A 14310-nucleotide genomic window follows, 5' to 3' on the forward strand; every position below is an offset into this window, starting at 1 on the left:
TATGCTGAATATCCCGTTGTGGCGTGTACGACTCTGTTCATCGCCGAAATAACATATGGGAGATACTTGTTAAACTTTCGCTCATTTCCCGCTTTTAGGTATTGCGCCAAGCCATCAGCAATCGTCTGCATCTGTCTCTCCACTTGGCCTTGACCTTCTGGGTGATACGCCGTTCCAAATGTGTGTTTAATTTTAAACACATTGGTGACCTTTGCCAATACTTCAGCTGTAAAGTGTCGTCCGCGATCCGTATGCAGGATGTGCGGTGCTCCGTTTACCAATATCACGTGCTTCACGAATACTTTAGCGAATTCTTTAGCCGTTGCTGTTTTCATCGGTACCGCGATCACGTATTTCGTCAGTTGGTCGATAAATACCGCTATGTACTTGTATCCACGTTTCTTGGTCGGTAACAAAGGTCCTTTCAAGTCAGCATATACTCGGAAGAACGGATGTCCCACTTTAATCTCTTGCAGCTTTCCAGGTGGACATTTCCTCGGTGTTTTACGGAACTGACATCCTTGACAGGCGAGTATGTAATTCTTCACGTCTGTACTCATCCTGTCCCAGTAATATCGGAGTCTTATTGCTGACAATGTTTTCTCGAATCCCAAATGTCCCGCTGCTTTCTCGTCGTGCAATGCGTGGATTATTGCTCTTCGCATGGACAACGGAACAACATATGACCTTTCAAGTTTTCCATTTTTATCCTTTACTCGGTATAATATACCATTCCATAACTGGTAATGCACTTCGAATTTCGATCTTGTTTCCGCGTCTGGTAGATGTTCCAATTCATCTATAATCATTGCCAGATGAGGATCCTTCAATTGTTTGTTTCGCAATTGTAGATTGGAGTCATCCTCCTCTTCTTCGTCACCTTGCAGGTTAACGATGCGCACTGTTGCTGTACTGAGTTCGTTCCAATCTCTGATGACCTTGCATCGCGGTAGCGGTTTGTACCTCTTTTTCGCCTGTTTTGGGAATCTCAGCAACTTAATCGGACACTCGTTCAACGCTTGTGTAACTTTGTCCGTTTCCCAAAGGTCATCTCCTTTCTCCGCTGCTTTATCAAGTCCAGTGACCTTACCATTATGAACTTCGGCTTCTACTTCAAGTCCGGTGACCTTTAAGTCACTAACGGTGGGCAACCAACTTTTTACCCGATTCACATTAGCTTCTATTTCAGCCGACTCATTCGCCGTAGCTGAAGTGACCTTTAATCGTTTCTCCCTCTGTTCCACCATCTGCAGGAACAGCTGTCCAACTTCAATTGCTGGTTCCTTCGTATCAAACTCCTTCTTGTAATCCTCGAAATTCGGAATCTCGTCAAATTCTTCTTCGTGACACGTTGGCCCTTCGATCGGTGCTCTCGATAACGCGTCCGCATTGTCACAGTACTTTCCCGGTTTATATTCAATTTTGAACTGGTGACCTTGCAACGCCATTGCCCATCTTGTCAAACGCGGGTTCATTCCAACTTTGTTCGTCTCTGACCTTAGCAGATTGGTCAGCGCCTGATGATCCGTCCTTACGGTGAACTCTGCGTAATCAATGTACGGCTTGAATTTCCTGACAGCGAACACAACTGCCAGACATTCCCATTCCGTTACACCGTAATTTTTCTCCGCTCCATGTAAGACACGACTGGCGTACGCGATCGGATGTCCATCTTGTGACAGTACGGCTCCGATTCCTTCTTTGCTCGCGTCGCATACAATGACGGTCGGTTTCGCGGGGTCAAACTTTGCCAGTACTGGACCTTCACACAACAACTTCTTCAAACTATTGAACTCTTCTTCATGTACTGCCGTCCAGTCCTTTTTCACGTGCTTATCTTGTCTCAGCAGTTCATATAAGTGGGAAGTCTTCTGTGCGTATCCCATTATGAATTTGCGATAATAGTTCGCCAGTCCAAGGAATGACCTTAATTGTCTTTCAGTCTGAGGCCGTTTGAATTCGGAGACCGCGGTGACCTTTTCCGGGTCCATACGTATTCCGTCTTCGCTGAGTATATGACCCAGAAATCCCATTTGTCTCATTCCAAATTCGCACTTGGTTGGTTTAATCGTGAATCCCGCTTCAACCAGACTCATTAAGACATTTCGCAGATTCTGCATGAAGATCGCCCAAGTCTTTCCGGCGAAGATTACGTCGTCAATGTACCCGAAAACGCAACCCTTTCTTTTCGCTTTCGAGAGAACTTTATCCATACACAATTGAAACGTTGCTGGTCCGTTGCATACGCCAAATGGCATTCTTTTAAATCGGTACATTCCATCTTGTGTTACAAAGGTCGTCTTGTTGATTGACGCTGGGTCCATTGGTATCTGCCAGAATCCACTTTGTAAATCCATTTTTCCGTAATATTTGTTGCCTGCGCATGCATCGAGCAACTCATCCGGATTTGGTAACGGGTAATTATTCTTCCTCGTTAGCTTGTTAAGCATGATGTAATTGACGCAAAATCTTGTTCCCATTGTTCCATCACCGTTTTTCTTTACTGCCAGCACGACTGGGAAACTCCACTCGGCGTCTGACGGCTCGATTACATCTTGTGCCAACATCTCTTCGATATGCTTCGTTATAAACTCGCGGCCTGTCCAACTCGTTCTGGCCGGGTTACATTTTACTGGTTTCGCATCTCCCGTATCAATTACGTGGGTGACCCGTTTCACATCTCCATACGGTTTCTTTGATGTGGGTAAGACTTTCCAGAATTCCCAAAACGCGTTGTACACGTCGTTTTTCTGCTCTTGGGTAAGGTCAGGTCCCAATTTCAGGTTTTCGATTATCTTTTTAAGTTCAGCTTTCGTTGTCTCATCCACCTCAGGGTCTTCGAGTACGTTCTTTACTGTCCCTGCGTTGACCTTTACATTCTCCATGTGTTCGTACGGCTCAACGTAGCCGAGAAGCTGATTTTTCTTCACGATTCGGTATTTGCTACTGTGATTTGCGATAACGATTTCGAAGTATTTTCCCCTGTGGTCCGTCACTCCTGCCAACGGTTGCACTTCAGTTTCCACTTGTGGGACCGGTGTAAACATCAGCTTGTTTTGAGCCGGTGCATATTTTCCCATCTTGACCTTTACACGTGTGCAGTTTGACGGTTTCAATTTGATTCGCTGATCGCTGTAAACTTTGATCACGTCCTTCGACATTCTAGCTTTTTCCACTTTCAATCTTCTGACTTTAATATCCTTTTCGTTTCCTCATCTACTTCGTCATCTTCATCCAAGTCCATTAAATCCTCTTGCTCCGAAAGGTCACTTACACCTGAATCTTCCGAAGTTGTTGAGTTATCGCTTGAACTCGTCCACTCGGAGTCGGAGTTACTGCTCTCATATTCTTGTGCAGTGGCTTGACCTTTGTCATGCCTTTTTCGAGTGGACGCTCATCAACTCCTTCATCTTCTGATGAAAGGTCACTTTCGTTTTCTCGCGAATCGCTAAGTTTTTTCGCTTTCGAATTTTTGAGCAGGGGTTTGTCCCCTTCTTTGCCTTTCGCCCGTTTCGTGCGGCTACTCGGGTGACTCGCTACTCGAATTCTCGTTGGTGACCTTTCTGATTGGTCGGAGTTTGACCTTTCTTCGTCCGATTTTGACTTTTCCAGTTCATTTATTTCTTCGCGGCTCGTTAATGGCTTTTCGGTCAACTCGACCGGCGGACATTCCTCACCGTTATCGAGTGACCTTTCCCCGTTTTTTGCCTCAGTTACTGGGTTTTGTTGTTCGTTCGATATCCTTTCAACTTCCTCTTTAAACCTTTTCCACATTTCACCTCTGTCCGTTAACATCTGTGCAATGTCGAAAGCCGACTTTGAACTTTCTTCTGTTTCATTCGATTGTCCTTCGGCTATCTCTTGAACTGGTTCCTCTTTCTCTGCTTCTTTGGCAGTCCCTTTATTGGCTTCATCCTGTTGAACTGTTTCGTAACCTTTAGGTCGTTTAGGACCAACGAAAATGCAGTTTGCCATCAGTTCTTCGGTGACCCATTCATCATTCGGAATCGTTTCATACATGCACCACGTATCACCACCTCGTTCTGGGTAGTCCACTCCATCTGGATCTGGTGCAAAGGTCACCTTTTTCTTTTGCATTAATCCCGGTAATCTTCTTTTCCGGGTTACCTGTAATTCTCGCATCTCTTTTACATCAAATCTGGGGATTTCCTCTTCAAATTTATTCCAATATTTTTCGAATGTTTTTTCGTTTCCCTCTTTCAACGCATTATAGTACACTTCAAGTGATTCGTAGACAGGTGTACCAAGTCCTGCCGGGAAGATGATCGTTCTCCCTTCACCTTTATACATGTGGTTCACACGGAAGTCCCAGAAAAGGTCAACTCTCGCTTCTTCCCACATTTCTCCTTCTTCGGTCATCTCTTCTATCTCTCGTTCAAATCTCCTTTCTGTTGCTACCGGATCGAGAGGATCTTGGATTCCTTTCTCGACACGTTGCAACCAATGGTTTAGCCATCTGCCTCTTCCAATTATAAAACTTTCCACGCATGACAACCACGTTCGATATCTATTCCAATGATACCGTTCGATGTGTGGTTTCCACATTTCGTTTGTCCGCATGATGCTTTTCGCTTTCTTTTGGGCATGACCTTTAAGGTCTGCTAATGCGGCATTACATCTTGGCCATTCTGAAGGGTCATCTTGAGAGGCATTTTCACAACACTCCGCGCATTCCCATTGTGGTTGCACTCTGCACGGATCCTCAAAGTAACCGTGGTGACAACTCCCGGCTCGTTCTTCTGGAGTTAATGTCCTTTGACTCGCTTCAGGTTTAACCTGTTCCTGTACTGTGGTATCTTCCTCACATTCGATTGAGTCACGCTTTTATCCTCAGAGGATATTTCAATGACCTCTGGTTCTCTTTCTGTTCGGTGACCTTTCAATTGTTCGAGTGCCTTGTCGCGGATTTCGCTTGTAAACATCTGTTCCTCTTCAGCTATTCGTTTCAAAACTCGTAACCTTTCACTCTTTTTATCCTTCCCCACTTTAGCCGTCTTTATTTCCAGTGCCTCTGGTACTGGGATAGGCTTTGCCCACTCCATGTCTGGCACAAGAGATTGTTTCGCTGCAACTGCCGCTTCTTTCTGTGTGGCAATTATCTCTTCAATCGTTGGTGACCTTTCGGTAGCAGGTCGTGGTTCGAAAAGGGTTCCTTTGAGAGTCACGTTCTGTTACTTCCTCTTGGCTTTATCTGGTAGCCTTTCATTTTGGGTAGCAGATCGTGGTTCGAAAAGGTTCGAATTACGCTCTCGTTCCAAGTTCTCAGTTGCTGGTGACCTTTCGTCTTCCTTTCCCAGTGCCTCTGGTACTGGGATAACTTTTCCGACTTTTCCATTTTCATTTTTCGTTTCCAGTGCCTCTGGTACTGGGATAATTTCTTCCTGCTGCACTTTTGTCATTCCCGGTGCCTCTGGTACTGGGATGACCTTTTCTCTTCCCTTCTGTGCCAGCAAGGTCCGATTTAATGTCTTTTCGATCTCCTGCTGAATCATTTGCAACTGCTCAAATGGTGACAATTCTTTTCGCGTCATCTTTTTTCTTTTCGTTTCCCGGTGCCTCTGGTACTGGGATTAGCGTTTTATTAACCATTTGAGCATTTCCCGTCTGTTTTACAAGTTCGGTGACCTTTCCGACTTGAACTTTGGCGACTGGTTTTGGGTCGTCTTCTTTCTCTTCTTCACCTTCGTTATCCATTAGTACGAATTTCTTTTCCAAGAAGTCAAATCCCAATAACACTTGTACGTCGTCACACTTCGGTCGGACGTAGAATGAATGTTCGCTTGTCTTCTTTCTTAAGGTCACTGGCGCTACACAGTAGTGCGTCACCAGGAATCCTGACGTTCCGCTAATTCCATTTATTTTCACCAATCTGTCAGGTGGCAATGGGAGCATGTGGAGTCCATTCTTCTCGCAAAACGGTTTGCTGATCAGCGACGTCTCAGCGCCGGTGTCCAACATTGCGTTGACCTTTATGTCTCCCACTTTCACTTCGTGTGTGTACGCTTCAATTCTCTTGGGCAGTTTTCCATTTTGAATCTTCAAAGTGTGAATCTTACATTTCACAGGAATGAGCGATACTGGTCCCGGATCCATATCGGGAAGCACTTGTCCTTTGCTGGAGTGCTATGACCTTTCAATATCTCGCTCAACTTATCAATCCTATGTGGGACGTTAGTCCGAACATCGTAATATTTTCGCGGCTTTGTCTTTTTTGTTGCTTCTCTGGAGCCATTTTACCACTGGTGACCTTTTCGCACATTCCGCACTTGCTCATTTGCTTTTGTGCTGTGCACGTGACCTTTAGTCACTTCATTTATCGTCTGATGGATTAGTTCCTCTTTACGGTTTTCATTTCGCTTATCTTGCATCTTCTCAATAACTTTGCTTGTTATTTGGTCAGCTTGTTTCAGTTCATCTGCTTCGCTGTCTTTCATCTCATCTGGTGACCTTTCATATGTAACCATATCATATCCCTTTTCGGTCATCCATTGCATCACTTTGCAGATACTTCATTGTTCGTTTTCGTTGGGTCAATTTGCGAAGACATCCCGTCTGTTCGGGCTGGTGACTTGTCATTGGCATCCTTTTGCAGTGCTTGTGATAAGTCCCGTGACCTTTCAACTGCGCTACTCTGTTGCGTTTGCGCTATCTCATTTGACCGTCCTTTTTGTTCATTTTGCGCTAAGTCCTGTGACCTTTCGTTGCGCTTCATGACAAATCCGCCACCTGTCAGCTTTTGTATGGGGACTTTTTCTCCATAATTCGGCGGTTTATCCTGTGGTGGAGCATTACGTGAATGATTCCAGTCAGCGAATGTCTTCTTATATTCCTCTGGATTGAATACTGGGACTGGGTTCGGTGACCCTTGCGCTGGTTTCCCGGTAACCAACTCTTCTAGTCGCTTTCTTTCACATTGCGTTCGCAACTGTTGCATGTCCCAGTAGTCCTCTTGTGACATTTTCGCTTTCTGCTTTGCCTTCGGCGTTACGGGTATCCACATCCCGTGATTGCCATTCGGTCTGTAGGCCACTTTTTTGCCACTTTTCCTTCTGTTGCAGCGTTATTGCATCTACAAGTGAGTCATCGGAGTTCTGTTGTGCCAATTCGCCATTCTTTTGCTGCGCTGTTCGCAGTGTCAAGTCTGTTTCTTGACCTTTTAACACGACGCTGTCGCCGTGACCTTTCGCATTCGCACTCGCTCCTTGACCTTTAACTTGGACTTTTCCAACAGAAGGTGACCTTTCATCTTTACTAATGACGGTGATATTCTGCTTAATCCATTCTTGCCTTATTCGCTTCTCTTCTTCGTCTTCTGAACAATTCCAAAACTTTGGCTTTGGTTCCCCGTAACAATCGCACCTTGGCTCATTCGCCTTGTCGTTTTCTGCCAAAATTTTTCGGGATTTTGCGTGCTGTTCATTTTCCTCTTGCGCAGTATCGTTCTGCGGTGGTGATTTGGTCGTTCGACTTGCCATTTATCTGTTTCCGGAACCATTCGTGGTGCATTTCCACTTCTTCTGCGGTATCGGTTTGCGGTTTCTTTTGATTTAACAGCGCTTGTCGAGTCTTGGCATTACGTAATGCACGACGTTCAGCTAACACTTTCTCGCTGCAATACGGTGACCTTTCATTTTGCTGCACTTTTTGCAGTGTCGCGCTACCGTCACGACAATTCCCACTCGCAGTACCATTCTGCGGTGACCTTTGGTCCCGTTGCACGTTTCCACTCGCAGTACCATTCTGCGGTGACCTTTGGTTCTGTGACGGTATCCCCATAACCGTTCCATTTCCTTTTTGTGATGACGGCATCCATATAGCCGTTTCTCTTTGCTGTGGCGGCATCCATCTAGCCGTTTCTTGTGGTTGCGGCATCCATATAGCCGGTCCATTTTGCTTTTTCGCTGACGGCATCCATATAGCCGTTGCAGTGGTCACGTTCACTGCAGTACTATTCTGCAGTGGTGACCTTTCCCTTTTATCCGGTGGTTTAGGGTCGGGTCGATCAGTAGGCTCACCGGTGCCTACTGATCTTGCCCGTTTCCCTGAACCGGCGCCCCACCTTGTTGTACGCCTTGCACATTTGCTTGTTGTTGTCCGATATTATTTGCCGGGTTAGGATTCTGTCCGCCACCGTTATTATATTGGCCGCCACCCTGTTGGTAGTTTCCTTGGCCGCCGCCATTGTTCTGGCCTCCTCTGAAGTTTCCGCGGCCGAAGCCTCTGTTTCTTCCTCTGAAGCCGCCGCGGCCGAAGCCTCCACGGCCGAAGCCGCCATTCTGGCCACCGCCATTTCCATTTCCGTAGTTCCCGTTTCCATTCCCTTGTTGGTTTTGGAAGTTTGCCTTATGTTGGTACCATTGGGTGATGAGGTCATATCCGTTTGCGACCGCTGGGCGCCAGCCACCTATAGCTCGGAGGCGTTGCCACTCGTTAAAGGCAAACAGATTCGGGTTCTGTTCTGGTGGTGTATTGGCGAACTTGCACCCCTGTGTCTGATGGTTGCCGTACATACAGTACTGGCACATCTGCACGTTGTTCGCCACCCATCCATCAATCATCTGGAACTTGAACTCTGTTCGTGATCCTTGATTCTGCTGTTGATTCCTCTGAAGTTTCCTTGACCTTGACCTCGTCCCTGGTTCTGGAAGTTCCCTGACCTCCATTCCAGTTTCCATTTCCGTATCCGTTTCCGCCGAAGTTTCCGTTACCCCCTCCTTGTTGTGGTAACCCCATATTCGGAGGCATATTCTGAGGTGGCGGCTGGGCTACATTCTGGGGAGCCACATTCTGGGCTACTGGCCTCACCTGGGCCGCTGCCTGTATCGCTGCCACCATTGCGTATGTTAACGGTTGCCCGGTCTGACTGTCGATAAAGGTCACTTCCTTTGTGACCTCTTGGGCCGGCGCCTCTCTACGGTACTCGACTGGCTGTTGGACTGGTGCAGCCGCCATCCTCTGTTGCGGTACATTTTCAACTTGGCCTTGGCGGATGGTCACGTATTCCTGATTACGTTGACCTTTAGGCGCCTTATATTTATCTTCTCCCGCTGACCAGTGACGGAAGAAATCTTTGATTTCGGTTGGAGTCCTGCACTGTTGCGTGCGTAGTGCCTTATAAAGGTCACCATCCACTCTACATCCTTCGATCAGGAATCCGACTGCCTGCTTTTCAGTTATGATCTTCTTCGCCTTGTATTTCATAATCGCTTGATAAAACTGATCAAGCGATTCCTTTCCGAGGTCAAATTTCCTTGCCATGGCTTCTCGTAAGCCAAGAACTTCCTCGTCACGGTCTCCATATTCATCTTTAAACTTGGCCATCCATTCTGTAATGGTGTATTCCGTTTCTTCTTGGAGTGCGATTTCTCTCTCCTTCGAACCAGGTCTTCGCCGGTCCTTTGACTGCGCTGGCTATTTCAATCAAAATCTGATCGTCAGTGAGATGATATGTCCGTTGGGTGTCTTTGACCAATTGTGTCCACCCATTCACTGCGTCGCGACTTCCATCAAAGGTCACTAGGTTTGTCTTGCGCCCCATCGATTGGAGTGCGTTCACTAATCTCTGTGTCGCATCATTGTCTTCTGCCGTACTGGAGTCACTATCGTCATCGTCCTTATTTCGCTTCGCTTTTCCGTAGCGGGACTTCCTTGGGCGTTCTTGCCGGCTAGACGGTCTATCCTGTTTCCTTTCATCAATGAAGATTTTCGTTTCAATATGTGGATGAAATTGGGTGGGATCACCACGATTCGAATGGGAATAAGTTTCCGATGGTGGCTCCTTGTCATCCTTGACCTTTTCCCCGTCCTTTTCGTTTTTGACACTTCCTCTGCCAGTACCGGTTCGTAGCGGCATATCAAAGTGGAAGCTTTTGCCCGTGCCCGTTTCGTGCGCCTTGCTGTAACTGGGCGGGGGCGACTCCACTGTTGAAGTCCTGACTCCATATTGCAGAAGCTGTTCATCTTTGTGCTTATTGGACATAACAAGCGCCTTATTCTCATCCTCAAGGCGACGGACTTTCAACTGGACTTCCTCTTTCTCCGTTTTCAAGTTCTGATTCTCCTCCTTGACCTTTAACATATGTTGGTGGAGTTGGAAAGTCTTCTCCTGAATGACCTTTTCAGTGTCATTCTCCACCTTTTTAATGTGTTCCGCCAACTGGGTCACATCCCTTTCCAGCTTCGTGTATTCCTCGACTGCTGCTTTCAGTTGGTTTTTCGTCTGGGTGACCTCATCTTCTCTTGTCATCACCGTTTGGGTCATATCAATCAGCTCCGTGTTGAGCTTGATAATCTCCTGCGTCTTCTGGTGGACTGATTGTTGCCACTCCTTATCTTTCAATTCAAGTACCGTGACCTTTTCATCCAGGAGGTGTGCCTCGTGTTCCCACCTCATGCCTTGCTCGGCAATTGTCTTAGCAGTCTTTTCAACTCGGTATTCTCTTCGGTGACCTTTTGAACATCTTCTTTCAACGACTTGTTCTCTTCCATCACCTGCTTAATTTCGTTCTTCAACCGCACACCTTCAGTGGCTGTAAGCTCCCTCAGGTCCTTAGCCACTTTGACAGCGTCGTCGGCTCTCCTCTGATGATCCTGTGATTCTTTTTGAAGGGTTCCGATGTTCTCGTCCCGTAACTTCAATTCGTTTCTCAGCTTAAACACCTCATTGGTGTTTGTCAACAATCGTTGAGTAGCGTCGACGAGTTTGGCCGCGTATTCATCTCGCTTGGCTTCCGCTTCGGTGACCTTAAGTTTCAGTGAGTCACATTCGTCCTTCAATTCCGCTAAGTGCCGTGACCTTTCGGCTGATTCCTCTGACATGCTCTCGTTGAGGTCACTGACTGCAAGATGACCTTCCATTTCTCTGTCATCCACCATTTTCAAGTACTCTTCAGCGAGTTCTTTTTGACGCTCGTATTTGATCTTCCATTCGTCCGCTGCACTTTCCAAATCCACCTGTTGTTGTTCCAGCTCATAAATACGAGCATCCAGAGATCCTATCCGATTTTGATATTCCTGTTTCTTCTTCGTCACTAGGCCTTCCTTGGCTTCGAGTTCTTCTTCCAACTCCTTCACGCGTCTCTTGAGAGTTGACGTGGGGCTGTTCGGTGATGGCGGTCTAACATTGATGACCTTTCCAGTTTGTGTCCTTTCAATAAGGTGCTCGGGTATGTCCTTAAACGGTGTCATCCCTTCAGCACGGTCAGCTTCTTTCATCGCGGTCTGGAAGGACATATTCATTGTCGCTTCATCATCCGTGAAGTATGACTCGTTCGATTCGTCTGAGACCATCGGAGTTGCCCAAAGGTCATCACCGACAGTCTTATCGTGCAGTGAAAGGTCATCCAATCCCAGTTCAGCCAATTCCATTTCTGTGACCTTTGTCCTGTCAGCTTCCGACTGAACCAGGTTTACATTTTTATCCTGTTCAGTAGTTCCGATAGTGGTAGCATCCGACTGTGATGCTCCAACTAGTTCCACTCCTTTCCCTGTGGGTATTTCCTCCCCGGTGACCTTTTTCTGGTTCATCGGATCACTTCCCGCCGTAGACGCGGGAGTGTGCTTCTGGTCGTCGCTTGAACTTTCCTGATTGGCGACCGCCTCGAGCGCCTTCTGATAAGTGCTATCAGAGCCTCGTGAATCCTTCTTCTCGAATGCCTTGGGCGCTCGAGTGTTCCGCTCATGTCCAACTGGACGTGAGTACGGGTACAGATCCTTTTTGTACGGATTTGGTGCGCTTTGCTGTGAGCTGCGGGAGCTTTTGCTTCCCTGACTGCTGTTGGATGTCGGTTCCTCTTGGTCTTTGTCCATGTTGATCGGATAACTTGGACGCTCCTGCCAATTGTTCTCACACACACGTTATTGTATGGTTTATTCAAGTATCCTAAGGGTCACTCTGTACCTCCGAAATTTTTCTAAGTCCTTATTAAAGGTCACTTTTCGACTGAAAAATTTCGACCAAGTCCCGTTTTAAAGGTCACTTTTTCGATAAAAAGTTCGAGAGATTTGCCCTAAAAGGTCACTTTCGGACAGAACTTCGAAACCGTTCTTACAGTTCAGAACACGTTAACGATTGAATTCCTACAGCTGCTGATATCGCTGTACTACCAATCAACTCGATTCAGCTTTATGAAAGGTCACTGTTGATCACTTTCAGATCATAAAGATCACTAAAATGGGTCAATTTGATCAATTCCAACTTTTTGGTAAAGGTCACTTTTCAAAGTCAAAAGTCAACTTCTGGTCTCAAAGGTCACTTTCCGACTCAACTCAGCTCAAAAGATCACTTTCCAGCTCAATTTGCAAGTTAAAGGTCAATTTCCAGCTCAATTCTATCAAAGGTCACTTTCTAGCTCGGTTTTGATCAAAGGTCACTTTTCCTTTGTCTGAACTTAAAAGGTCACTTTCCGTCTCACTTATCTCATCTCAAATCAAATTTCCCATTATCGCTCAAGTTCAACGGAAAATCCCCATTCGGGTTGTTTACCTCGTTCCGATTGGTCTGCTAGCTCAAAATGTTCAGTTCAAATTTCAGCCAATCACAGTTCAGATAACTGACCAATCATGTTAATCCGTTTAAAATTTTTATCTGCCTGACGTCACGGTCAACGGCCAGACATGCGCGCCGCGTGCAAAACTCCGCCTACTTCTACGCTCAGCTCAGTACGGGCCAATGAAAAATGAGAATTTTACCATCTAACCAATCCCGTAATTAATAACGGGTTTTCTACCTGTTTCCTCGTCCGTTCCACGAGAATCGATCCAGATGATCCAGATTCTTCTTCCACTGTCCGTTCCCGCGCTGCCGCCGGTTTTACCGTAACGGTTGTGCCGCACGCTTTCGGTGAGTTACTGTGCCGGCTGACTGCCGTAGCAACAGTAGTGGCGCTCTACTCCAGTTTGGAGGAGTCTGATCTGTCTTTTCCCGTGCACCCCTTTTGGCGCTTCGCCGCTTGTGGCCCACGGCTTAGGCTTCGCTGAAGCCTTGCCGAGTAACGGTGACACCAGTGCAGGTCTTCGCTGAAGACTCCGCACCGAGGAACACCGCCGACTGAACTCTTTGACTCTTGCACAGCTAAGGAAACAGTACGGTTCTTCGCTGAAGATCCCGTACCGAAAACCGAAGCTGGAAAATCCACGTCAGATGAGGCAGTTCACCGCTTGTGGTGTGCGCTTTGCTGTGAGTACAGACCTGTGCCTTACTGGTCGGGTTCCACGTCAATAACAGGCCAACTTTGCCTGACACAAATCAAATCAGAGAACCGCTGTCGGCTCTGCTACCATCTAATGCTAGATCCAGCAGTGATCCAGATACGGAGACCTAAACGGAATAGATCCCGTGGAGTGAGCTATGCGATAAGTATAGCGAACTACGCGGAATCGCGAAACGTCGCACCGCTAATAGCTGACTTTTAATTAATTGAAAAATTCCGACAACAGAAAATCAATAATGATCGGCGCAGCTCGATCGTAAAGCGTGGAGCCCATTCAACAGTGTGTAACACTGTGCAGCACGTGCTATGCCGCGCCCACTAACACAACTCAAGCCAATCAAAAGAGTCACAACACAGACACGTAATCCTAAGGCGTAGCGCCACAGGCGTAGCGCCACTGACGTGAACGCTAGTGATCCCGGTCTCACATTCTCATCCAGCGTGAAATTGTCTCAGCCTTATCAGGTTAACGGGGAGGGTGTCCCGAATGTTAATTCCGCCAAATACTTGGGCATTTATTTAGATCGTAGCCTAAAGTGGAAGCTACAGTCCGAGAATGTGTCTGGTAGGATGCTGCAGCGGTTGAGGTATCTTAGCACATTGTTTCGTGCTCGCGACGTGTCGGCTCGTTGTGTATTGTATACCAGTCTTGTTCTATCTGTCTCTGATTACTGTGCGTCCGTAACGTTTCCTACACAGAAAGGGCTAATCGATAACATAGAAAACGTGCAAGAAAGATTTGTCAAATCGTTGCATCTTAAAAGTGACAAAAATAACTATACTGGCAGGCTAAAAGAGCTTCAGTGGGAGCCGATTGTACTTCGAAATTTAAAGCGTAGCCTTCAGCTGACGTACAAATTCATGTACAGCTTAGTTCCCTATGGGGACCAGGTTTTTCGCTAAGATACTGCTTTGTGTTCTGGTGTTTCAGGTGCTACCCGTCATCGACAAAGGATGATCAAACACCCTTGCCCGATTGTTGCCACTGGATCAAACTTCTGCGGTCACAAACTGCCTCCGTCGGACAGATCGTTTGCTTATCGGATGGCGAGAATTTGGAATGACTTGCAGATTCCAG

At 46.8% G+C, this 14310-nt stretch overlaps 1 protein-coding gene across 1 annotated transcript; it reads right to left on the reverse strand.

The window, feature by feature from the left end:
• Nucleotides 1-9218: 9218 nt before the first annotated feature.
• Nucleotides 9219-10414, reverse strand: LOC129585531 (uncharacterized). Its single transcript, XM_055478246.1, has 2 exons — nt 9959-10414; nt 9219-9347 (listed from the first exon to the last, which is right to left on the reverse strand). Exons 1-2 carry the CDS (start codon nt 10412-10414, stop codon nt 9219-9221), a joined length of 585 nt encoding a protein of 194 aa, XP_055334221.1.
• Between the last annotated feature and the right edge of the window lie 3896 nt (nt 10415-14310).

The sequence above is a fragment of the Paramacrobiotus metropolitanus genome, unplaced genomic scaffold, assembly GCF_019649055.1.
Source record: "Paramacrobiotus metropolitanus isolate TYO unplaced genomic scaffold, Prichtersi_v1.0 Parri_scaffold0000017, whole genome shotgun sequence".
In the NCBI taxonomy this organism is placed as follows: Eukaryota; Metazoa; Tardigrada; class Eutardigrada; order Parachela; family Macrobiotidae; genus Paramacrobiotus; species Paramacrobiotus metropolitanus.